Genomic DNA, 25,140 nt, shown 5'->3' on the forward strand with positions numbered 1-25,140 from the left:
GGTAGAGGCCGGGAATGGGCCGGCAGGTGGTCCCAGCTGCCCTGCTTGGCTCTGGCACCTACTGGTCGGTGTGGGACACGGCCGGGGGGCGTCGTGCTCAGTGAAAGGACAACAGTTTATCTTCATGTGCAGGTTTTTATTTGCCTGTCATAATTCTGATATTTATGTACATATATATATATTTCTTTTGTTTTTTGTAAAGGGCTCATCAACAGACCAAGCAAAGGCATAGAGGGACACCTTGCCTGCCAGGCAGGAGCACAGCAGAGCTGGGAGAACCAATCTTTCCTTTTTCCTTTTTTTTTTTTTTTTGTCTGTTTTTATTTTTCCTAGGATGGGATCATCAAAGCTAATTGCTATAAAACCTAGAAACCACCTAGAGACTCAGACATCTGCCTACACACTAGTGGCATATGGGGGAAGGCAAGGGCACAAACTTTCAAAGTCACGGTGTATTTACATTCCCAAGGTTGAGGGGCGGGGGAAGCTGAGCACGGGAACTACTCAGACAGGGGCTGGGCGGGGTGGCTAAAGGGTTCTGGGCTGCAGGCGGTGGCAGGGGCAGTGGGGGGGGGGGTGTGTGCCTGCCCCACACCCTGGCAGTGACAGAGGCCACTTGGATGCTGTCTGGTGGGCACCGAAGGCAGCGTGTGTATAGAACTCCTGGAAGCCGGCCGCAGGGCGGGGTGGGCAGTGGGAGGAAGGTGTCGATGAGAATGACACTGGCAGGTGGGGACTCTGGGCTCTCCAGATGGCCTCCTCTGCACCCGTGGCCAGCTTGCCCAGCTCCCATCCTGGTTGGAGCAGATGGTGGGGACGCCGAGGTCTGTCCCCGGTCCCAGCCAGGCTGTGTGAAGAGCGGCCAGCCCTACTTCCTCTCTGTCCAACCACGGCCTCTCTCTGCCCAAAGGCTGGTGAGGCAGCACCTGAAGGCTCCCGATGTGTGGGTGACTGGCCCCTGGGCTGGAACAAAGCGGTGTGTGCCCAAGAAGGGGTGTGGCTGGGTTTTGGCAATAAAGTGGGGACCGGGTAGTCAGAGGGGGATCAAAGGCAGTGAGTTCCTCTCCTCTGCCCCCAACTTCAAGCCTCCCACAGGCCCAAGGCCAGAGCGGGGGGCCGAGGCCTGGTAGAGAGTGGAAGGAGCCTCCGTCCCAAGGTCAGCACAGGTGTCGGGCTTGGGAGCCTTGGCCTCTGACTCCCGTGTGGCCCAGCCCCAGGCTCCGCCCTGCCTGGCCTTGCCTGGCTGGAACCTGCTACTCTAGGGTCCCAGCAGGGTTGATGGGGGAGGCGGCCCCCGAGCTGTCATTGCCTCCCGCGGCTTCCTTCTCCTTCTTGCCGCTGTACTGGCCGATGAAGGAGCCGTCCTCATTGAACTGGACGTCCACGCTGCCCCCGTAGTCGGCCAAGCTGTCATCACTGCCCAGGGGCTTGATGTCTCCATTGAGGGATGGCTGGCTGCTGCCAAAGGCCTTCTCCTCATTGTCACTGTGGGGGCAGAGGGCAGGCAGGAGTGGGAGGCTGCCCGCTAGAGCCCGGCAGGAGACGGCAGGTGCTAGCCCAAGGGAGGAGGCCTGGCCCAGGGTCCACCTGCCTTCCATGCGCTCTGAATGCACTGGGGCAAGGGTCCTCATCCCTGACACATACCGGGGGTCGGGGTGGGGGTGGGGGGGTAGGTGACACGCACAGAGCCAGAGGGGCAAGGCCCAGGCCTGCCCAGGATGCTGGGGGATGCGAGGAAACAAGCGGGCGCTAGGCCTGTAGGTGAGCCGGACGGGGGCGCCAGTCCAGCTGGCAGCCCTTCCACAGCCCAGAGTGGGGAAGCCAGGGAGGTGACAGGTAGGCCCAGAAACTGAGCGTCGGCATGGGGACGAACTGGGGCGTGTTGGCTTCTCCCAAAAACAGGGAGCTGCGGGGCCAGAGGGCTGGGGGCGTGGGGAGCCCCGGCAAGCGGGGGCCGATGGCACTCCCAGGCACACGGTCCGCAGGAGGGCCCCTGCTATCAGGCTCTGACAGTGTCTTCCCACCGCCCCTGTCTTACCTCTCCAGGGACCTGACATCACCCAGCGGCACAGAGAAGAGAGAGAGACAGGGTCAGATATAAGGGCGAGAGCAGTGCTGGGCGGCTGGCCAGCACCTGCTCTTACCCCCAGCTCACCTGTACTCGCCGAAGGTCTCGTCCTTCATCGGCCGGGCCTCAGAGTCCACCTGGGTGTCCTCCTTATCCTTCACTGGAGACACAGAGAAGGCCCGGCTATCCCTCCCACCCCCGCCGGACCCCGGACATCAGGCCCCATCCCCGGCTTGGGGACACGGGCGAGGCTTGCCCCCTGTGCTCCGAGGGCCCCGGGGACTCTCTCGGCAGCGCTCAGAAGCCAGGAAGTCTTCGACGTGGACCACTCACCCGACGTGGGCCTGGCTGCCGTTTGCTACTGGTCTGCGCAGAAGCTCCCTCTGGGCCCCCCGCCTGCCCCCGACATGCCCATGCCGTCCTGCCGGAGGCTTGGGGACCGGGGGTGGGGGTCATGTACCCGCTCTACCGCCCTCACCTGAGCCCCAGGCCGGGGCTTACCTGAGTATTTGCCACCCTTGCTGCGCTTGATGAAGCAGAGGATGAGCAAGACGAGGACCAAGAGGATGATGGCGCTGATGAAGCCGATGAACCAGCCCTCGGTGGCGAAGCCAGCGGGAGGGAGTCTCACGCGGCCTGCGGGCAGATCGGGAAGACACGGAACCCGGCCCCAGGTGAGACACCCACTCCCAGCCCCTCTGTGTCGGGAACTGGCCGGGGCTGGGGGAGGACCAGGCCGGCAAACACCACAGGGGCGGGAGGGGACCGAAGCATGCTTGAAGCTGGCTGGTTGGGGAGGCCCTCGGGGGGGAGGGGGGACAGGGGGCACGGAGATTCCAGGAGGAGGAGTGGGGGCGCGGCACGGGGCCGGGGCGGAGGGATGCGTCACCGGTGCCATTGGTCTTCACGGCCATCTTTAGGAGCACCCTCTCCTTGAGCAGGTGGATCTCATAGTCTGTGTCGGGCTGCAGGTCCCACTGCGTGTAGGAGCTCTGGTTGTAGCTGACATACTGCGGTGGCAGATGAGGGCCCGTCTTCTCGTCTGCAGGGGCGACAGGGCAGCAGAGGTGAGCAGGAGTGCCGTGCGGCGCCCTGGTTCCACACCGCCCCCGGGGGGCATTTTGCGCTCACCTCCCAGGGCTTTGAACCAGATCTGGAACCCAAAGTTGCACTGGCCCTCCTTGGGGACCCAGGAGACCACGCTGTAATTCTCGCCAGCCATGGCTGAGATGTTGCCAAAATCCGGGGTCCCTGGGGAGCAAGAGGGCGTTGTGGGACCTCGAGGCAGCCCAAGGCTGGCCATCCTGGGCCTGGCTGTCCGGTGGGGCCTTCTCAGCCCCCTCCAGCTCACCAGATAAGGCCATGGTGCCTCCTTCCCGCACGATGGCCTCTCCAGGGCCCTCTTTCGTGGTGGCTTGCAGCTGGAAACGGTACCGCAGGTGCGGGCTAAGGTTGGTCAGGTTGTGCATCCGCAGCTCAGGGTCCGGAAGGTCAAAGGACAGCTGCTCCTTGTCCCCATCATCCACTGCGAGGACAGACTGGGAGTTGGCCGTGACCTCCAGCTCCGCCCACCCCCCAGCCGCCCTCTACTTGTCGGCCGAGCCCGGCCGGGACGACGCACGTACACGGGTGGTAAGAGAGCACGTAGCCAGTGAGCACACCGTTGTGGCTGAGCGGGGGCTGCCAGTGCAGCAGCAGGCTGGTGTCCGACTGGCACTCCACGTGCAATGCCTCAGGGTGGCCGGGCACTGCAAAGCACAGACACGGTGGCAGGTCCTTGCCCGGCCAGCCCTGGGGGGGTGGCGGGGACAGGGCCGTGGGGTGCAAAGCTCACCTCCTTCTGGGGTGCTGAAGGTCATCTCGCTGGCAGGCCCCAGTCCTCGGCCGTTAAAGGCCTGCACCTCCAGATGATAGGAGCTGTAGGGCCGCAGGCCTCCCAGGACGGCGCTGGTAGTGTTGGCGGGCACCACCACGTGCCCTTTGTGGACATGCCTCTTGCTGTGCTTCCTCTGACTGCCCTCCCACCAGTACGTCACCTGCAGGTGGACGGGAGGCCCCGTAGGGACGGAAGGTGTCCAGCAGGGCAGACCCCCTCCCCGCTCCGGCGCAGGCTTCCCACTGCCCTGAATGGAGAACCTTTCCTCCTACCCTGATGACTCTAGGACAGCAGGTGGCAGAGGCCCGCCCCAAAGCCTGCCACTCCCGGTGGCCTCGCACCTCACCCTGGGAATCCCCTTGCCCCCACGCCTCGAACCCTTACATTGTATCCCCGAAGGTGGCCCTTGACCTGGGCTGGGTCCACGGGCCACCATCTGACCAGCACGGCACTCGAGTTAAGGATCTTGATGCCTTCCAGCTCGGGGCTTGCCTCGGGGTCTGGAAACAGCCGGTGGCATGGATGAGGGCCTGTGGCCTCCGGAGGCCAGCCCAGAACCCTCCCACAGAAGGGAGATAGATTTGGATGCTACGTGGGGGGCGGGCCGTTTGATGAGCACGGTGTGTGCACAGTGCCAGGGTCTCTCCTTGCATACTGTTTGTCGGTTGCAAGGGCAAAAATAGTACACAAAGGAGTAACCAGGAAGGATCTTGACCAGGTGATCAAAACTAACATCTCGTAATGTTCCAGATGCAGGGAAAAGAAAGAAGCAGGACAACCAGACTTGATGGGGGATCTGGGACTAGACCCCGGACCGGGGGGAAAAGACAGCACTAATTGATACAATTGGAATATCGGCTGCCAACTAGGTAAGTACAGTGGTAAATCAACAGTAAATGTGCTGTCAGGATGGCACTTTGGTTATGGAAAAAAACGTCCTTACTCCTAGGATATGCTCTATGGAGAGCCCCGGCGTGGAGGGAGGAGTGTGGGCCATCTGTGCGCATTCGGGGCTCCACCCCCCCATGGGCGGGGCCAGCCCAATACCCACCCCGCCATGGGCGGGGCCAGCCCAATACTCACAGTCTTCCCCAGAGTAGCCAATGGTAATCTGGGGCTCAGGGCCTTTGCCCTGGCTGTTGACAGCCTGGACCTTGATCTCATAAGGCACAAAGGTGGACGTGTTGGACACAACCAGGAAGGGGTCGCTCACGATCTGCTCCTGCCAGGCACCCCGCGTCCCCTGGGGGCGCCACTGGACGCGGTACTGAACCTGGGGGGCGTTCCAGTCCATCCACCTAAGCGGCTGGAGGAGGAGGAGCACCAGAGGAGCTGGTGGGCCAAGAGCACCCGCCTCCTTTGACCCCCTCCCGAGCCCAGCCATGAGACCAGCCTCATGTCCCGTCATCCTCTGGTCCTCAGCACAGCCAGGGGTCATGGCCAACACCTGGTCCTGGCCTGATGCCCCGGGCCACGCTCAGCCCGAGGGGGAGGAGGGGCGCCCTCACCTTCCAAGTGATGACCATGTTGCTGGTCTCATTCCCTTCCCCCTTCACGTCCACAGGGTTCTTCTCTGGGGCTGGAAAGTAATGTGTTAACACATCAAAGCCATGGGCTCCTGCCGAGGCTGCGAAGGCCAAGGACCAAGGAAGGAACAGCCCTTTCCGGCCCTGGGAGCCGGGAGCCAGCAGTTCTGGGGGAACCCTGCCTCCCACCTCGCACTGGAAACCTAGAAGCACAGGGGCTTGGGCACAGTCACCTCTCTAGGCCTTCCTTGCAGGAGCCCAGGGGCCCTGGAGTTGGAGGCGCCCCTCCCAGGTGGCTCACCTGCCTCAGGCGTGACCACAGTCTCAGAGGCCGGGCTGGGCTCTCCAGAGCCATACTTGTTGATGGCAGTAACTCTAAAGGTGTAGTGGACATAGGGCGACAGCTTGAGGGTGGTGGAGGTCTGGTTCCCGGGCACCTTGCCCAGACTATACCATTTCTCAGGCGCCATCTCCTTGTCCTCAAATTCAATGTCATACTCTGACAAGAAGCGAGCCGGCAATTAGGCGTGCGGCATAGAGGGGAGGGCTACATGGGGCTGTAAGTCCGGGTCTCCCTGAGGAGGGGAGGGAGCGCCCAAGGCAACAGGCATTCTCAGAGTTCCAGGAGGAACTGTGAGCCCCAAACCCAGGTGCTTGCCCCGTGGGGTGGGCGGTCCTGGAGCCTTGGGCCCGGGAGGACGGAGGTCCCACAAGGAGGGCAGGCTACCCGGGGTGGCCGCGGGGAGGTGGGTGGCGCCACGCTCAGGCCTCTTACTCTCGATGGGGGCGTTGTGGTCCTCGGCGGGTCTCCAAGACAGGCGCACCTGGCTCTGCTTCAGCAGGTGGCGGTCAGACAGCTCTAGCTGAGGCACCGGCCCGGGGCTCCCTGAGGGCCACGGAGGGTGGGTTCTCTGGCCCATACGCCAGCTGGCCACCCCCTCCCCAGCTTGAGAAGGCCCTGCAACGTGACCCCGGGCTCTTGTGCCCGGAGGCCCGTGCCCCCCACGCCTGTAGGTCGGGAGCCCGACACTATCCTAGGACTCACCCACCACCAGGAGCTCGGCCCTGCTCTCCACTATGTCCAGCTCAGTGCCAGCCACGCAGCTATAGTTGCCCTGGTCACTGTAGTCCAGGCTGTGGATGACCAGGAGCCCGTCCTCTATGAAGTACCTGGTGGGGAGAGGGCGCGTGCTTGTCCTTTTGTTCTGCTGCCCCCCTCCCCCTCTTGCCAGAATCTTCCTGCTCAAAGCAGGGGTGCTTCCCAACGGATGAGGCCAAGAGGTCTGGACATCCTGCCCTCCCCACTCTGCCCCCTTCCACCAGGCCCGGGTTGGGGCTGGGCCCGCACTTGTCATCGTCCCCAGACTCCTGCAGGTTTCGACCGTCCCCTCGCCAGGTGATGCTGTGCTGCAGGGAGGGGTCAAAGGAGGCCTGGCACGTGAATGTCACTTTTGAGCCTTTCTTCTCGATGGCACTCTGCGGCCCCTGTGTGATCTGAGTGGCATCTGGGGGCAATGATGGAAAGGGAGGGTCAGTCTAGTGTCCTCCAGAGACCATAACCCTCCCTCCTGGAGGAGCTGTTGATCACATCAGTCGGGGGCAAGGGGGGGGAGGGGGTATCATCTGACCTTTGACCTGCAGGTTAGCCACAATGGTCACATTGTTTTGGTCGTTGGCAGCCTGGCAGAAGTAGTGGCCAGTGTCGTTGGTCTGGAGGTCCCGGATGCCCAGGGTCCCGTTGGTGTAGGGGAAGAAGCGTTCATCCTGTAGCACGGTCTTCCCTTCCTTGTCTAGCCTAGTGTGAGCAGAGCAGGCCTGGCTCAGACCCCACCGGGCTGGGCTGGACTCCCCGCCCTCCCCAGCTCCCTGGGCCAGAATATGGCTTAGAGGCGCCCCCTTCCGGGAGGGTCACTCACCACTGGACGCTGGGCACAGGGGCTCCAAAGGCCTTGCACAGGAGATAGGCGGTGCTGCCCTCCACCGCCATGTATGTCTCGTTGTCTGGGGTCAGGATCTTGGCCGGAAGCTCTGGGGGAGAAGTAGTTACAGGGGACGGGGCAGGACTCAGGGTGGGGCGAGGGCCCGTGAGCATCCAGGGCAGGCGCGGGGTTCCGCAGGGCAACCTCTCCCAAGAGGGCCCTTGGGTGCTTCCCTGCATCCTACTCCCACCCCTGCCAGACTGAGCCTCTGCCTTCCAGCGTGCCTCAGAGGCACCTCCCATCCCAAGCATCCAAGTTTTACCAATTACTTGAGCCCCACTGACAGTCGACCTCTTCCTGAAAGCCTTCCTGGCCCACCTTTGTCTTCCCGGAGGCTCCGGGAGAGGAGCCACCAGGCTGGCCTCGGGCACATCCTGGCCAGGGTGAGCCTCCGCTCAGTGACACCTGCTCAGTGACACGCGGTGGGCCAGAGCACTCTCTAAAACTGCTTTTTCATCTGTAAATGGTGGCAAGACCCCACCCTTCCTCCACAGCACTCCCCCCTCTCCCCGCCCCGCCCCAGTCCCCCCGGCCGCCCCAAGCCACCGCTATTGATGGGGGTGGGCGAGATATGGGGTGGAGGGCCCCAGCGAGGAGAAAAGCAGCTGCTGGCCGAGTCAGTCTGGTGGTCTTGCCTGGTGGACTGCGGGGACAGGTGGGTTACTCACGAACGACATAGATGTAGGCATTGGCCAGCAGCAGCCCGTGCCGGTTTCGGGCCTCACACTGGGTCACCATCGTGTCGCTGGGCTGCATGTTGCTCAGGATCAATGCTCCACGCTGGATGCGGTACTTCTGGTCCTTGGCCAGCTCTGCGTGAGCAGCAGGCGGGCCCCGAGGCCCAGGGCGGAGCAGTGAGGCACAGCGAGGCTCCTCGTCACCCTCCCCTTCCTCCCCGGGGCCCCCCAAGCTCCCTGCCCCTGTTCGAGGCCCCGCTCACCCTCCACGGGAATGCCATTGATTCTCCAGGTGACCTCGGGCTGGGGCCTCCCTTGCACTTGGCAATCCAGGCGGGCAGTCTCTCCAGGCCCATACAAATGGCTCTGGGGCTTGTGTAGCCAGTAGGGGGCAGCTGCGAGAGGTGGCGAGCTGCCCTGAGCAGGGGCGGCCGGCGGCCAGCTCTGGCCCCAGACCCAGACCCAGCCCACCCCCTGTGACAGTGGGCACTGCACACTGCCGTCCCTGGAGGTCGCTCCTGGGAGGCCGCGCGACCCAGGAGAGGCACCATACCCTCCACAGTGACGTAGTAGGTGTGCCGGTCGCTGCCCAGCGAGTTCTCGGCCAGGCACCGATACTCGCCGTCGTCCTCCTCCACCACGTTCAGCAGCTGCAGGGTCTTGTTGTGGTTCTGGTAGGTGACTCGGTCGGCCGGCATGGGGCCACTTGGGCGCAGCCACTTGATGGTGGGTGTGGGGCTGTCCAGGGCCACAGTGGAGGGAGGCCGAGGGAGGGGAGCACAGTGGAAGAGAGAGCGCAAGCCTGCTCAGCCCCGGCCCGTGACAGAGGTCCGCTTGTGCCTGCCCACCCCCACCCGGGGCACCCAGACTCACAAGCCCTCAGCGATGCACTCCAGGACCAACGGCTGCCCCTGCAAGGCCACCAGGTGGCTGCTGGAGTTGGTGGGGAAGAGTAGGCGTGGCTTCCTGTCGATCATGCTGTTGGCTGGGAGGAGAAAAGGGGTGGGTGGCACGGCCCACCCCACCCTCCACCCACAGAGTTACCAGGCCAGGTGGATGCCCCTGTGAGGCCCTAGGGCCTCTGTTTCCTCCTCTGTTAAAGGGAGGGCCCCTTCTCTGTTCTCGCCTCCTGGGAAGGGGTCCGAACAGAGGCGAAGCGGGAGCCAAGCCATCCTGGAGGAAGACCAAGGTCGCCTGATCTTTGGGATGGGCCGTGCCAGAGCATGAGACAGCAGGTGAGGAGGAGGGTGTATCAGATTCTTAGGGACTCACTGGCCTTGACCCGGAGGTCAATGGGCTCCTTCTGGATGATGGTCCGGGTGCCAGGGAAGTGGGCGTGGCAGATGTAGTCCGAGTGGTTGTCCGACGTAAGCACGTTGGCAAAGTAGAGATTGCCGTTCTGGCCCATCGTCACCCGCTCATCCTGTTTGATGTGCAAGATCTCTGTGGGGGCAGGTGGGGGGCAAGGAGGCGAAGGTCAGGCCCCCGTCCGGGAAGCTGTACCCACTGACACCTCCACCCCAGGCAGCAGCCGCTTGTGGGCACCCACTGCTATTCATCCAGTAGATCCGGAGTGGCTCTGCGCTGGGCGGCGGGTGGCAGGGCAAAATCACCGATTCCCCTTCCTCCACCTCCACAGGTTTCACCGTCTCCTTCGGCCACTTGGGGGCACCTAGAAGGGACAGAGAGAGGCTGGCACTGTGGGGCCCAACTCTCCTCCCGGTCAAGGCAGGGCAGGGCAGTGGAAAGGAGGAGGGACGGCCAAGAGGGTGAGAGGGCCAGGTGGCGAAGAAGTTCACACGGTGGGAGGCAGAGACTCGGGGTCCTTTCCGGGCTCCCCAAGCCACACACAGAGGACCAGATGGCTGTGAGGGGCCAACCCTTCACAATGCTTAGCTCCCACCCAGAGGCCTAAGATGGTTGGGGGGCGGGGGGGAGGCTGCGGTGCAGCGGTGGGGGAGGGGAGCTGCGGAAGGATGTGGGAGTCACAGACCCTTCCATCATCCTGACACAGAAACCATGGCAACAGTTCCCAAGGTAACCCGCGGGGTGGAGAGGAGAGAGGAGCATGCTCAGGAGGCAGAAAGCTCAGGGAGGACGGAATGCAGAGGGAAAACCCCAGGGACAGGGTGACACAGATAACGACGGAGCTGGCTGGCGGGCAGAAAGGAGGGAGACGGAGGGGCCGCGTCGGAGGTGGAGGGAGGAGGGGAGAGCAGAGGAGAGAGGCCACAGAGTGACGGGCGCAGCGGAGAGAGACGGCCCAGGGTGGGGCAGGAGATGGGGCCGCGGAGGCATGGAGGGGGCAGTGGGTCACACGGAGGCAGAGCAGGCCCAAGGGAGAGCGAGGCAGGTCAGCAAGGCCGAGGTGGGGCAAAGCCCAGAGGCAGAAACCAGGGAAGGGGAGACGGAGGGGACCAGGAAGGCAGCGCGGAAAGGGACAAAGCAAAGAAGCAGGAGGACCCTGCGAGGGAGTGAAGGGGGAAGGCGGCGGGCGGCCGGCGGAGCAGCCGGTGTCTTCCGCCCGCTAAACCGGCAGCTGGGGGCGCGTGGCCACCCCCGGCCCGGACCCCCACACACGCTCCCTGAGACCTGTTCGGGGACCCTCTCGTGTACCCCCAGGCCCTCCCAGGCCCCTGCGGTGCCTCGCACCCTCAGCCATGAGCTGGATCTCGTGAGACATGGCGGTGCCCAGCTTATTGCTGGCAAAGCAGCGGTAGGTGCCCTGGAACCTCTGGGCGAAGTTGCTGTTGTTGCCCGCGATGGTGAAGGAGCCGGAATGGGGAGCCTGGTGCACGGTCACACCCGCTTCCTCCTTGGGTTTGAAGTGGACGCCGTCCCGAGTCCAGCGGAACCTGTGGGCAGAAAAGGGCTCAGAGGCCGAAGGCCCTGGAACCCAGGACAGGGGCTGGCACAGGCTGGAGGCCACGGTGCGAGCAGCCAGGGGCCCCGGGGACGGGCCGTGCAGGGCAAGGACCAGGGGACACGAGAGAGATCCGGGGCATCCGGGCGCAGAAGCTGGGTGGCCCTGGGAGGCAAGAGGACTAGAAGCTGAGGTCAGCAGTGAACAACGGGGCTTAGAAGGTGATGGTCACTCACTGCACTTCAGGTCTGCCGCTGGCCTCGCACTTGAGGCTGATGTCGTCTGTGGGGAAGACAACCAGGCGCCGTGGAGACTGTTCGGTGATGACAGGTGGTTCCATCACTGGGGACAGGATAGGGAAGAGGTGGTGAGGATGGGGTCTGGCTGGCTTCACGGCCTCGACCCCCGTCCCACTGGGAGGGAAGGCACGGTCTGAAACCCTCAGAGGCCCCAAGGCCGCGGAGGTGGGGGGGCAAGGAAGAACGAGCTGGAAACAACCCGGCTGGGCCACAGGCGGGTGGGCCATGAAAAGAGGGAGAGAAAGGGACACGGCACAAAGGTAGAAAGGGACAGAACAGAGAGGACAGCCACAAAAAGTACAAAGAAAGACATCTGAGGGAGAGATGAAGCCAGAGACAGAAACCAGGAAGTCACGGGGACAGAGGGAGCAGAGAGGACGCAGTGGCGACAAGAAGCAGGAGAGGGTACAAGAAAACCCAGGCCAGGGCAGAGACAGAACAAAGATGGCCCATGGGTGAGACAGCGGGACGAGGACCCAAGAGCCGGAAAAGGCAGCGACCCGCACAGGGCACAGGGCTCACAGAAGTGGAGCATGTGTGGCAGGGGGACTCGCTGGCACCCCTCTTCCCCGCCCCTCCCGCCCCGGGCCTGGGAAACACTCCCCCCCCTCCCCCGACTTACCACGGTATCCTTCATCTAAGAAGTCCGGGCAGCAAGGGAGAGAGCGGAGAGAAATGCTGACACTTGCAGACCCCCTGGGGAAGGGGATGGAGGGAAAGGGGGCTACGGGTGGTGTCATATGGGGGGGCACAGGCCAGGCTGGGGTTGTGGGGCAGAGCAAGGCCCAGAAGGACAGGACGGTCTCGGGGTGGGCTAGGCTGCGGCCCCAGCACACAGGGAGAAATTCCTGCCTTTAACAAGGAATGCCCTCTGGACAGACGCTTGCATCCCACGGGCGGAGGCGCAGAACTGACCCCCCCTCCCCCCCAGAAGGTGGGGAGGCAGGCAGCCCAGCATCCAGGGCACCCTCCCCCGCTCCAGCCCACTTCCCTCCTAATCCAATTAGCACAGCTCAGTGTTTTCAATTACCCAGGCCCAGCCTTCAGAGCCCGGCTGCCCCCGCTCTCCCCCCCAGCCCTGCGAAACCCTCCCAAAGGCCTGGTTGCATCCGAGTTTCCATTGCCTGCAGGGCTGACTCCAGTCTTTTCTTTCTCCCCTTCCTTCCTCCCGGGCAACGGGCGGCCACCAAGTTGCCCGGGGCTGAGGCCAGAGCTGCTGCTTCCCTGCCACAGGACTCGGCCCAGCACCAGCCAGGGCGGCTGTGAGGAGGGGAGAGGAGGCGTGGAGGCAGGACGGGGGAAGGCAGGAGTGCACAGCCTCTGAAAGCTTTGTCTCTGCAGAAGACCTCAGTCGCGGGTCCCCTGGAGAGGGACACTGCAGAGGGAGCCCGGGGCTGGGGAGGGGCCAGTACAGGCAGCCTAGAGCAAGAGACAGTGACCGGGATGGAGAAAGTCGCCTGGGTGGAGGAAGACGGGGAAAGAGACAAAGGGGCCCAGGGGCAGGGAGAGAGACAGCTCTAGCTGGAGGGCAGGTTCCTACAGGGCGGCACCGGGTGCCCAGAGCGGCCCACTTCTCTCTTTCTCCAAACTCTCCCTGCCCCTCCCTCCACAGACGGACACACCCGGCCAGACGGCCCCGTTGCTGTGGCAGCAGGGCAGGCCAGGTGGGTGCCCAGGGTGAGGCCTGAAAAGCGACCAAGAGGAGACGGAGGGGAAGGAGGACGAGCACATGTGTGTGAGTCCAGGCACACATGTGAATGCTCGGGAGTGTACCGCGCGCAGGACGTTTGTGTGTGAGTGTGTTTGCATATGGGTGTGTCTTGACAGAGTACGGCTGAAGGCCGTGCGTGTGCCTCCGTTCAGTACCGTACACCTGCCTCTGTGTGTACGGATGACTCTGTTCCTTTGTGTCTAAACCCCTCGCTTGTGTGTGTGTGCGTGTGTGTGTGTGTGTGCCTCCTATGTGTCTTCTCCGGGGGCTCTGCTCCATCTGTATATCTGTGCCTGGTTGGATACAGGTGGCTCGTCTGTGTCTACCCACGTGTGCATCTATGTCCATCTGCCACAGGGAATCGGCACAGGCACGACTGCACGTACCTCCGTGTGCATATCCCAGGGGACATCCCCACCCTTTGTCCCATCCGTCCCTCTCCACCTCCTCCAAACCCTTGGCTGCCTCCCCCCAGCACCAGGTGTCCTCCAAGCCCGCCTCCCTCAGCCCCTACCCCATTCCTGGCATAGACAGTGCTCCCCAGCGCCAGCCCCCGGCCCATCTTTCAGGGACACTGGCCTCCCCCAGGTCCGGGCTCAGAGACAAAGGTGGCAAGGTGAGGGAGAAAGGACTGGAGCCACCAAGGAGCAGGCTCGAGATACACAAATGCTGCTGCCCTGCGAGATGCCCCTCACACAAGCCCAACAGCCACTCACAGCAGTGTGTTTACACTTCCTGCTCACACTGGGGAGAACACATCATCACGGTGACACAGACTCCACACACAAATGGGTACTCACAGACGGCCCCAGCTCACATGCACGCACGACCCACTATAATCAAGTGCTAACAAACACCTGCAGACCTTCACAGACCTGACCAACAAGTAACAGTTACAGCGACTCACAAACTTATCCATGTAGGAAATCAAAATCACACTCAATAGCCGCACCTAGTCGATCACAACCACACACATCCACACACACCAAATATACTGTCTGTGCAACTCACAAGCATACACAAATGCTCATGTTTTGTCACAAGCCCCCAGTCATACTCCCTAACACCCGCACACCTACCCACGACCCTCCACGGACGGAAAGCTCCAGCAGTCTCACCCCTTCAGCCCCACCCAATCGTCAGGATTTACAAAACTGCCGGGCCTTTGTAAGGTGTCTTGTCCTGCGGCAGTTCACACACAGAGTTACCAGAGGCCGAAGATGAGGTTACTCAGGTCAGAAACAGGGCAAAACTTGAATCCAGGCCTTTGCACAAGCTAGCCCAGGACTGGGGGCCGGCCCCGTTCTCCCGCCCGCCACAACACCGGGGGAGGGTGGGAGAGAGCGGGCCAAGGGAGAGCACCGAGGGGGCCCTTCCGGCGCCGAGCCCGCTGTCCGTGGTCCTGAAACCGCCCTCCCCCGCCCGCGCCGGTCCCCTGTCCGTGGTGCTGACACACCCCGCGTCTTCCACCCTGTCCTTCTCTCCAGAGGTCCGGGGTACCTCCTGTCCACTCTGTACCCAGGAAAGTAGAGGGGAGGGTCCAGAGCCGGCAGAAGGTGAGGAGGCAGAAGATAAAAGAGGAGCCCAGCGCGGCGGCGAAGGGAGGCGTCAAGGCTCCCTCCAGCTACTCACATTCCTCGGGGATCTGGATGAGCAGGCAGGGGCTGCACAGAAGGAGAGGCCACAAGTACCGCAGCGACACGGCCATCTTCCCGGCGGCGCCGGCGGCTCGGCACGGCACAGCCGGCCGGGCTCGGCTCAGGCTCCGGCCGGAGGGAAGGGGGCTGGTGGGCGGCTTGGGGCGGGAGCCAGGGGTGGGGGCACTGGGAGAGGGAAGGAGGGAAAGGAAGGGTGGGGGAGGAGAGAGGAGAGAACGGACGACTTTAGTGACTAACATCTGGGCGAGCCCGGGCTCCTGGCCCCGCCCTCCGCCCCGCCCCCAGTGGGCCAGCTCCCCCATCCCTCCCTCCCCCGCACCTTGGAGGGGGAAACCTAGAAGTCTTAGCACTGGTTAGGTCTCCAGGTTGCCTTTCATTCCCTTTCTCCTCTCCGTCTGTGCTTCCACACCAGCTGCCTCTTCAGCATCAACTTGTTGCCCCAATCAGCTCCCCTGGGCATGCCACAGGCCACTCTGTGCATGAGTGTGGATGTGGATGGGCATGTAGCCAAATATACACATTAGTATTTACGTGGCTGTGCGTGTGCATGCAGGAGCACATTTGTATATGTCTTTTCTGGAAAGGGGGTGTGTGTCTGCAAGAATCAACGCATGGGTCTAGATAGCTGCATGTGCACACGAGAGCATGTGTGTGTCTTCTTGTGTGTCTGTACCTCTGGGGGATGAATCCCCGTGTCTGCTATCTCTGTGTGTGCACACAAGCATGAGTGCACGTGTATGTAGAGAAGAACTCTCGTCTGTCTCATTGCTGTGGGTTTCAGAGCCAACTGATCTCTGGGTGGTGTTCAGGCCTACAAAGCTGGTGGGGGACAGGAAGGTCTTGGGAAGTGGGGACTGGGAAGGGAGGAAAGGGGCCCGGGAGGGTGGCATTTCACAGAACAGGTTGAAGAAATGGAAGAAGGGGGAAGGAAGCCTGACCTCAAGATGTGGCAGGAGGAAGAGAAGTAGAAGAACACCTCTCTGCTGTCCCTCATGCCCCTGGGGGGGGGGGGAGGCAATAGAGGTGACTGTGGCCTCTCCCCTTCCAGATGCTCCAAGCCAGGGTCAGGAGGAGCTCTGAGACAGTGTTTCTGTCACCTCTCATGTGTCTGGCAGGCCCGGGTCTTTTTCTGAGTCTTCAGGGCTCAACTGCTAGATGTGTTCACCCCAGCCCAAGTGACACCAGCCGTACCCACATTCTCCCTGCATGCAAGAAGCCCTGAAGACCGGAGGCCCAGGGAAGCGGGGGGGGGGGGGGGGGCGGGGATTCTCTGCCATGACTACAAGAGGAAACACACTCCCAAGAAGACAGCTGTCTTTGACTCCAAACAGGAAGGGGTGTGAGAAAGAGGCAAGGAGAGAAAGTGCAGGTGGGGTAAGAGTAGGTTGCTGGTTGACAGAGAGCTTGGAGGCTGGAGCTGGGGTCTGGATGCACTCCCCAAGACCATACTGGACATCTTCATTGTGCCCAGCCAACACCTTATCAAAGGGGGACGAGGCCTCATCCAGAATGCTGAAGGGGAGGGGAGGGAGGCCTGGAATGCCATGCTAAGGCATCTAGACTCTGTCAGCAAGGGACTAGGAGACATAAATTGGTTTAGTGTAAGGGGACCCGACAAGAGTGGGGAGTTCAATAGACTGCCTGGGGACTCAGTAGGGGAAATGGATGGTGGTGAACAGCTGGAGGGGGAGGTGGAGAAGCACCAGGACAGGTCAACATGGATGGGCTGAAGGCCAAGAGAAGGACTCAGAGGGCAGGAAGTGGCAAACGCGAGGCCAGTTCCCAACTTGCAAGAACCGAGCTGGGGCCCAGAAGGAAGGAGCAAACAGCAGACCTGTTCTGCTCCCACCTTCCCCCACAAAGCCCGGACAAGCAGGGTGGGCCCCAGGCGGCCTTGGCCTCCACTTCAAGGCCTGTAGGAAACAGTAGGAGACTCAGATCAGAGGGCAGGCGATCAAACGACAACCTTGGGAGCTCTGAGCACTCTAGTCTTAGAAGGGGGGAGGGGAGAGAAACCAGCTAGGGGAAGCTCAAAGAAGGGCCTTCCTGCACAGAGGAGGCCAGGGAGCTCCCTTTGCTGGAATGATGATCACGGTCATGGGAACTCGTCTTTGTCCTCAAAATCTAGGCTCCCAGAATCGGGTTCGGCATATATGCCCTGGATGTATATGCAGGGAAAATGCAGTACTTCCGAGCCCCTGGCTCCCCATTCTCTGCCCCATCCCGATGTCCCACAGTCTCACACCCAACCTCTTTTAGTCTCCTGGCATTTGCCACCCAGCTTGCCGCCTTCCCGGGGAACTCAGACAGGCAGGAGCCAGAAGGTTGAGGCCCCTGACAGCTGGGAGGGGGCTCTGCCTCTTCCCCTCCCACCGCTGCTGGGTCTCTGATCTCTCATCATTCCTCAGGCAATTACAGAGCCAGCAGCTCAGGTTGTCGGCTCAGCAGGCCCCCCAACCCCCATCAGCACCTCCAGGGGCAAGGAAGGCGAGAGTGTTCCACAAGCTGGTGTACAGATGGAGCCAAGGCCACGTCTGCGAGGGGTGGGGATGGGCTGGGGAAGACTGAAGGGTGACAGACAGGGTGAGAAAGAGGCAGGAGGGAGCAGGAGAGGCTGAGGAGAGGGGCTGGGGGAGGGAGGGCAGGGAATGGGAGACAAAGACAGGATGCTGGACCACCACCACGGTAACCAAGACGGAGAAATCCAGCAACAGAGACCGGCATCGGGGAAAGGGCGAGAGAAAAGGAGTACAAAGGGTGAGAGGTGGCCGCAGAAAGCCCTGATGGGAAATGGTCCAAAGAGCAAGAAGAGTGAGTGGTGTGCGTGTGTGCACATGTGCACAGACGTGGTGGTGCCTCCTTGAGTGTCCTTGTCCCTGGGGGGGGGGGGCATGCCAGGCAAAGGACTGGGAGGGAGGAGGGAGGCGGGCCCAAGTAGGGGGGCTTCTTGGGCTTAGAGGTCAGGCTGTACTGACAGGCAGGGCAGAGAGACAAACAGCAGAGAAGCTGTTGAGCCAGGACCAGAGAGACAAAGCCCACAACAACAGAGACAGAGCAGCAGGTCCCTGGCCACTTGTGGCACTGGGGCTAGGAGACAGTTGTGAGGCAAGATGAATGAGCCACTGCTGGCTGGCCCTCCTGGAGGAGGTGGGGACCCCCACAGCAGGAAGGGAGAAGCACTCAGAGTGAGCAGCCGCCCGGCTGGAGGTAGGCACCCACACGTCTCCAGGCACAACCGTGAGTGTCCGTGTGCATGCCCGCACTTTGTGCTGGGGCGATGCACAACAAAGGCAGGCTGATCCTGAGTGGGTCTAGCTGGGAACCCATCCCCCCGGACACACCGCACCGCACAGGCAAGAAGAAAGGGCGTGGCAGGCACCGAGGCAGACTGCCGTCCGCTGGAGCCTGCACAGACACTCAGGGCTCAGGGCGGCAGAGGAGCCACGCCCCTTGCTGCACCCTCAGTCCCTGGGTCCCCTGGGGAGTCTTCTCTTCTGGCCTCCTGTCCTCTTACTGAGGGGGACTTGGAAGGTCGTGGGTTGAAGCCGAGATCTGGGGTGGCTGCTTTCCTCCCTGACTCCTTGACCATACACACACACACACACACACACCACACACACACCCCTCACGAACATTCAAGGATGCCCCGCGTCAAGGGTGTCCCGCGTGAGTGAGTGCCCAGGTCCTGTGTAGGGTCCTCCGTGTCCCTCCCATCTGATAGAAATGGAGTCCCTCCAGGGGCACGTAGCCAGAGGGCCCTCCAGCTCAATGTCTGTTGAGAATGGCAGCTTCCCATGGCCTGGCAGGCCCACCAGGGGCAGGGCTGGGGGCTCAGCTGGGGCTCAGTGCCCCAGGTGTGTGAGACGGTCAGGGTGTGGGTGCTGGGTCCACGTCCTTGAGGCTCAGGGAGTGAGCGCATGGGGGCATCCATGCCCGGGCTGTCTGCCAGAAGGGCTGGTGGGGGTCTTTGAGCCCGTCGGTGCGTATATGAGGGTATGGGTGTCACCTCCACCCTACGCACTGTGTTCCTTTAAGGCTCCTCCTCGCCCTCCCCCCCCCCAGGCTGTGGCTGGCGGGTTTCCATGGAGATGGAGCCCAACTCCCCCCACTGGCAGCGGAGAGGAAAGCCTGCCTGCCTGCCTGCCTGCCTGTCTGCCTGCAGCAGCCTAATGGGTTAGATAATACATAAAGGAGGCTGCTGGGTGGGAGCCCCCACAGGTATCTGGGGCCTGGAAGTGCTAAAGGACTGCCACCTTGTCCTCTGTGGTTCCCACCGCCTCGCCCCTCCCAAGGCCCTCCCCAGAGTGAGCCCACAGCCCCCTCAAGGCTGCAGTCTCCAAGGCAACAGCAGCTCACCTGTAATGGACCATTCTCCTTAAAGGATGAGGAAGGGGTGGGACAGAGGTTAACCCTTCATGGGAGAGCAGTGAGAACAGACCGTCTCCACTGGGGAAGGAAGGGGGCATCTCACCATCTGCGGCCAGAACGGCTTTTCTCCACCCCCTCACGTGTGTGTCTCAGCCAGGTGCCCCATTTTATTAAATAAATCCATGGATACCACTTACCACACGCCAGGGCTCTTCCAAGCACGTTTACACACATCGCCCAATGAATCCTTAAAATCACTTCGGAGAAGGAGGCCTTATCATTACCCCAATTTTACAGATTAGGGAACTGAGGCTCAGAGAACCAGAGTACAGTGTCCAAGGTCACAGAGCTGGCACTAACGTTCACCAGGCGTAAGGTTCTAGATGGCGTGGAGGTTCCCAAAGCCACCAAAGACTACTCTGGCAGGGGGGAGGTCAGCTTGCCTCTCAGGCATGTGTAAGGCATGTGTACGTGTGTTCCCAGAGGGCCAGGGGCCTGGACGAGGATGGCCTCCAAGCCGTCCTGTCCCCTAGGGAAGGGCTGATTTGCTAGGCAGATGGCAGGCAAATGGGGGGGGGGGCAGGGATGGAAATCTTGGGAGGAGGCCACGTGGAAGTAGGATGTGACCCATATCACGCCTCAGCACAGAGCAGGGACCATCTCATCCCTAGGCCTTGGGCTTTACTCGACCCACCATTCAAGGACACCACCCAAAGAGAAGGCAAATTCCTTTCTCTATTAAGCTTGGGGACAGCGTGCAGAAGGGGAAACTGAGGCCCAGGAGAGCAGAGGCCAAGACTCATAGAATGCCAGTGCTACAGCCAAGTTTCCCATGCACAGTTGGGGAAACTGAGGCCCACAGCCCGAAAGCTGCCTCCCTCGATGCCCTCTAAGCCTCCCCTTTGACTTTGGAAAGCGGGCTGAAAACAAGACCAGAATACCCCCCACACACACCTGACAAATGAACCTGGCACTAGAGGGGGCTTCGGGGGCCAGGCTAGAGGGCATAGCGTATCTCTCATTGCTATGGGCTGGCGGGGCCTGTCGCTAGAGCAGGCAGGCGGTGCAGGGAAGGTGCTGCTCAGATACGTCAGTCCGGGGACACCTGGACCAAAAGGGCGGGTGGGGGCGCCTAAAAATGGCTCAGAGACTGCCAGGCCCCTCCGGCCCCCTCGCGGCTCCCCACTGCCAAAGGGCTAAAGAACAGAGGGGGCCCAGGAAGCCTGGGGTAGACAATGGGGCCTCTGTTGTCCCCAGGGCCTCAGCATTCCTAAGGCATGAACGCAGGAGGCCAGGGGAGGGGTCAGAGGGCACCCCCACACACACAGCGGGAAGCCCCACATCATGCGCGTCATGCATCGGGCATGCCAGCCTCTGTGCCACCGCCATCAGTCCTGCCCCTTCCCCCACACAGGCCCACGGGGCATCTGAGGGGACCCATTCGGGCACAGAAGGATCTGTGTGCCCACGCTCTCTCACGAACACACACAAATGCACACATGCAACCAGATAGATGATCCCCACACATGCAAAGAGGAATACCGGAAGCTACGCACACGCCCATGCCCAACATCGCCCCCATGCAAACATCCAGCCTGGCTGCCCTCTCCCAATGGGCCTAGCTCCGAAGGCTCTAGACGGGAGAGCTGAGGGAGGGGCTCCCGGTAACTCATCTCCTCCCTTCAAGCTCAATCAGACCGACATCAAGATGGACAGGCTCAGAAGGCCCCCCTGGCTGAGTGCACAAAGCCCAGGACGCTGCCGCCTCCTGCTCCACCCAGTCCAAGGCTGACAAAGCCGTCCGTCCTCGGTGGGTTTAGGGACAGAGGCTGGCATGAGCCGCTGAGAGGCAGGACAGTGGCTGGGCACTCCCTCAGAAGCTTCAAGACCTAGAGAGAACACGAGGGCCCAGGCGGGCTCCCGAGGCCCTGGGTGGGGGGAACTGGACAAAGAAAAGCTTCTGGAAAGGCCAGCAGCCCAGAGCCTTCCCCTGCAGAGGGACCCCCCTCCCCCCTACCATCTGACCATAGCCTTTAAGAAGCCACAAAGATCCTGTTGATATCTGGGGAGAAGGCAGGCTGGCCTTGCTAACTGCCTGACCCCCGGTCCTCTGGCTGGTGGCCAGCAGGCGCCTCCTGTCCACCCCTCAGGTCAGATGAGGCCCCTATGGGCAGTGTGGGCCCAACCCAAAGGCATGAGCAGTCACCCCCGTGCTGAGGCTCAGAGCTGGGGCCAAGCTCAGGGCCATGGGGAGTGGGGCAGGGGAGAAGCAGAGAGAGAAGATAGGCAGAAGGGGAGGGGTGGGGCAGGCAGAGGAAGGGGGAGATAAGGAGGGGAGTAGTGCCCTCCCCACAGCGAAACTCAACTGAGTGGGGAGAGGGAGGGGGACCTGGAGAGGTGGGTGGCTGGCAAGGAGAGCGCAAGGGGGGGGCGCGGGGAGGGCAGAAGAAGGGAGGCGTCCAGAATGGGGCAAGTCAGAGCAAGCAGGAGGGTGGAAGACTGGAGGGCAGGGCCTGCTGAGGGCCCATCCCAGCGGGCCCCACCCAGGGACCCAAGCCCAGGCTTCCCAATCACGGCAGGAGTGGGCAGGGCAAAGACAGCTGCCAGCCTGTGACCCTAGAGGGGGGATCAGACCCACCGCCTCCCCCATTGTCTGACTCACAGGGTGGGGCAGGGCCCCTGGGACTGCACTCCGGCTGTCACCTCCCCCCTCGCTCCTGCAGAGGTCTGCACCGGACCCCCATCTCTACTCCATTCTCCCCCAGCGCATGCCCCTCCCCAGGCCCCCAGACAGCCCTGGAAACGCATCCCCCTCATCCCCAAACTGTTCAATCTTTTGCCCAAGAAGGGGGTCCGGCAAAAGCTGCCATCACCTTTGCCCTGGCTCTCCTGGAGGCTGGCCTGGCACTGATGCGTGACTGGCACGGCCTGGTTGGGCCTCTCCGCGAGGCCATGTGGCCCTCACTGCTCAGAAGAGGGCCCCGAGACGTGCTTTCCAGCTGCGGCCATTTAGAGTGGCCCCAGAGACGTTGGTCTTGAAAGGGACCTTGGAGATGAATGTGATAGCCAAGAGGGCTGAGACTCAAAGCAGGGAAGGGACCGAGGGTCCCAAGTCACTGGGCTGGAGAGTGGCAGGTATGGCACACGGGGCTGCTCCCTCCAGCCTCCCCAGCCGGCACTGCCCAAGTGGGTGCCATGGAAGGCACCCACCCCAGCGGCAGAGAGAGGCTTAACAGGAGAACAGTCCGATGCCCCTGCCCACGGGAGTAGACCTTGGACCAGGCCTTCCGTCACTCCTCGCTTCCCTTTTCCTTCAGATAGTCACAAAGGAAAAAAGAAAAGCAATTCGTACTCTCTGAGGACAAAGATGGTGTTGGGCTGGTTTGTTACCGGTTTTTCCATCAGTGGCATGGAGCCTGGCCCAAGTGGGCACTTGCCCAGCAAATGACCGTCCACACCACGGCCACCGAGGAGCTCCCGGCCGGGGAGGAGCTCATCACTGCAGGAAGGGGACCCTGCCGCCTCGGGGCGCGCGCCGTGCACACACTCGCACACTCGGTGCTCTGCAGGGGGCTGGGGGGCTGGGGGAGGAGCCTCTGGGGAGCGGCCCGTAGCAAAGCAAAGAGACTGAGGCCGGGGTGTGCTGAGGCTGAGCGGTGATCAGATCACCAGCGCTCCTTAATTTCTTTTGTTCTTTTCTGTATATTTCAAGTGTACCACAGTAAGATGCATTACTTCTGGGGTCGCGCGCACACACAGACACAGTGAGTAGGGAGAGAAGGACGAGAAAGCAGCAAACAGAAACGACGGAGGAGCCAGAGGGCGCCGCTGGTCTCAGCCCCGATGCCAACTTGCCTTGTGGCCGTAGAAAGCCAAGAGCCCCTGGAGGCTGGGGAGCCCAGGGGTGCGTGTGTGGGTGCTTCATGGGTGCAGTGCCAGGTGAGAGGCTGGGCCAGACAGAGTCCCGCCGCCCACAGCAAGGAGCTGATCGGGAGAGAGAGGCCCCGACGGGCCCCTGCCGCAGCCACCCCGTAAGGGACAAGAAACACGAAGCTCGGCAGCAGTTTGTGGGAAGAAAGGCTGACTGGCTTATTCACTGTCAGGGCCACGTGAGTCAGCAGAGATGGCACTGGGTTGCCCAGAAGCCCCTGCCCTTTGGGTGGAGTTAACTGGAAGCAGGGCACCTACTTGGAGGGGGGTGTCAGGCCTGCGACTCCTCGGGCCGGCAGATGGCCCTGGGCCTGCCTCCCGAAGACAGACAGGCAGTGAGGAGCCGGGCTCCAGATACCCTGTAGGGGGCGGCAGGTTGCACCACGGTGCTCTTTGCAACCCCTGCCAACGGAGAGATCCCCAAAATCGACCCTAGGGAGGGGGGAGGAGGAATTACAGGCCCCTCCCATAACAGAACCGAGATAGAAAGACTTGGCAAAAGACCCACAGTGGGCAGGGACATCGCCATGGGCACCTTGCTTTCCAGAATCCCTGGCCGCGAGCCAATGAGACCCTCCCTCCCTCACCTGTCCCCCACAGACCCGCATTCTACACCCCTGTGCACAGCCGCCCATCTGTTGGTGCCCGGGCTGACCTCACACGGTGCGCCCTTTCTTAGCCACAAGAGCCTGCGGAAACTGAGGCCGCGGACACACCCTGCGCCTCCGCAGGAGGAGACCCCGGTCCCGGGGCAGGCTTTCGCAGGGGAGCCCCGGGGAGTCCAGGCTGGGGTTTGGAAAGAAGAGGGAGGAGAACAAAGCCCCCCTTCCCCACCCCTCCGCCTCGGGGCGGAGGGCCAGGCAGCGCCCTGCCCCGTCCTCACCCCTCCCCCATGGCAGGGGCAGCCTAGGCCAGCCCCTACCACGCAGGCGACGGGATTTTCAGCCAGAGCCGTCGGCTGGGGAAGAGGGGCAGCCACGCCCAGGGCCACACCCCACGGCGGCCGATGGGGGGTCGCTCGGCCCGCACCGCGCTCCCTTTCTCACACACGCGCACACACCCGTAGGGACGTGCCAACTTGGGCCCCCCACCTGCCCGCACGGGCCCTGCCTGACTCCCCGCTTGGTGTCCCTCTCCAGATCGGCATCTTGGGCGTCGCCCAGGTACCGCTCACCTGTCGGGCTCCGGCCCCCGGCCTCCCTCCCCCGCCCGGCTCCCTTCCGTGGGGCCCGGAGCCCGGTGCCCGGCCTGGGTGGGGCTCCAGCCGCCCAGCCCGCAACTGCGGGCAGGGCCGTGCGGCGCTCCTAGCTCTCGTCCCCCGACCCCGGCCGGGCAGGGCTGGGACGGGGGGCCGGGGACGCCGCAGCCGCAGCCGGGGCGCGAGGGCAGGCCTGCCCGGCTTACCTGCGCTGCGGCCGCCGCTCGGGCTGCCCGCCCAGCCTCTGCGCACGCCGGCCTCGGACCCGCTGCCGGAGCGCGTCTGCGATGCCGATGCTGCGGCGGCAGCGGCGGCGGGGCGGGGCGGGCGTGCGCGCAGGGGAGGGGGAGGGGAGCGCAGGGGAGGCGGGGGAGGAGGGAGTGAGATCACCTCCCCCGCCGCCCGCTCCGCCCCGCCGCGCCCTCGCCCCTCGGACCCCGGCTTCCGAGCCGGGCTGCCGAGCCCGGCGCGGGCTGGGAGTCCCCTGTGGTCCCCGCCCCCCGCGGGACCTCCGGGGGACCCCCGCCGCCAGGTCCCGCCGGACCTGCGCCCGCAGTCCCGAAGTCCCTGGCCCGGGAGTGCCCCGCATCCGGGCGCCCGCGCTGCAGTGTTGGCTCGGGGCAGGGATCGCGGGGTCGGGGTGCCCCCCGGGGCGCGGGGCTGGGCGGTGGAGAGAGGAGTCGGCTGGGGAAACATCCCCCAGCCCTTTCCCGGCCCTCGAGGGCGCTGATGAGCGACGGGCACCCACACGCAACGGGTCCCGGCCGCACCCTGGTCGTGGGGTGTTTGGACGCTCCCCAACCCCAAGGGACAAGATTCCTGAGGCCCTGGGCTCTCTCCCGCATCCCTCCCATCCTAGGCCCCCGATCCGGTCCAGTGGGGCCCGCGGTCCTCCATTTCAGCCCACCAAGGACGCTCCAGGGGCGCAGGCAGCCCGGAGCCCAGGGGCCAGGAGGTCGCGGAGAGGGAGCCCCCGAGCCGCCCCTC

General features: G+C 63.0%; 1 protein-coding gene across 6 annotated transcripts; it reads right to left on the bottom strand.

Moving 5' to 3' along the window:
- Positions 1-115: 115 nt before the first annotated feature.
- On the bottom strand, positions 116-24,450 carry L1CAM (L1 cell adhesion molecule). 6 transcript variants are annotated; one of them, XM_047847715.1, is made up of 29 exons: positions 24,360-24,450; positions 14,632-14,822; positions 11,911-11,925; positions 11,226-11,331; positions 10,779-10,981; positions 9,676-9,798; positions 9,399-9,569; positions 9,000-9,111; positions 8,680-8,864; positions 8,390-8,521; positions 8,118-8,261; positions 7,387-7,498; positions 7,099-7,265; positions 6,819-6,975; positions 6,516-6,640; positions 6,246-6,356; positions 5,772-5,969; positions 5,453-5,523; positions 5,028-5,250; positions 4,329-4,444; positions 3,903-4,104; positions 3,694-3,816; positions 3,420-3,593; positions 3,200-3,319; positions 2,958-3,110; positions 2,570-2,704; positions 2,156-2,228; positions 2,039-2,050; positions 116-1,485 (listed from the first exon to the last, which is right to left on the bottom strand). In XM_047847715.1, exons 2-29 carry the CDS (start codon positions 14,705-14,707, stop codon positions 1,254-1,256), a joined length of 3,771 nt encoding a protein of 1,256 aa, XP_047703671.1. In that variant the 5' UTR covers positions 14,708-14,822; positions 24,360-24,450; the 3' UTR covers positions 116-1,253. The 6 variants fall into 6 exon arrangements, with proteins under 6 accessions (XP_047703671.1, XP_047703674.1, XP_047703672.1 ...); XM_047847718.1 differs by lacking the exon at positions 11,911-11,925; XM_047847716.1 differs by lacking the exon at positions 2,039-2,050.
- Between the last annotated feature and the right edge of the window lie 690 nt (positions 24,451-25,140).

Source organism: Prionailurus viverrinus, unplaced genomic scaffold, assembly GCF_022837055.1.
Source record: "Prionailurus viverrinus isolate Anna unplaced genomic scaffold, UM_Priviv_1.0 scaffold_49, whole genome shotgun sequence".
Classification (NCBI taxonomy): domain Eukaryota; kingdom Metazoa; phylum Chordata; class Mammalia; order Carnivora; family Felidae; genus Prionailurus; species Prionailurus viverrinus.

What these genes read in the sequence shown, in the direction of transcription:
- L1CAM (XM_047847713.1), bottom strand. Translation starts at nt 11,515, where the DNA reads ATGGCCCACCCGCCTGTGGCCCAGCCGGGTTGTTTCCAGCTCGTTCTT. An exon ending in CCACAACGCCCCCATCGAGA is followed by an intron (nt 5,970 to 6,245) that starts GTAAGAGGCCTG and finishes GCTTCTTGTCAG; the next exon opens with AGTATGACATTGAATTTGAG. An exon ending in CAAGGGTGGCAAATACTCAG is followed by an intron (nt 2,229 to 2,569) that starts GTAAGCCCCGGC and finishes CTGTGTCTCCAG; the next exon opens with TGAAGGATAAGGAGGACACC.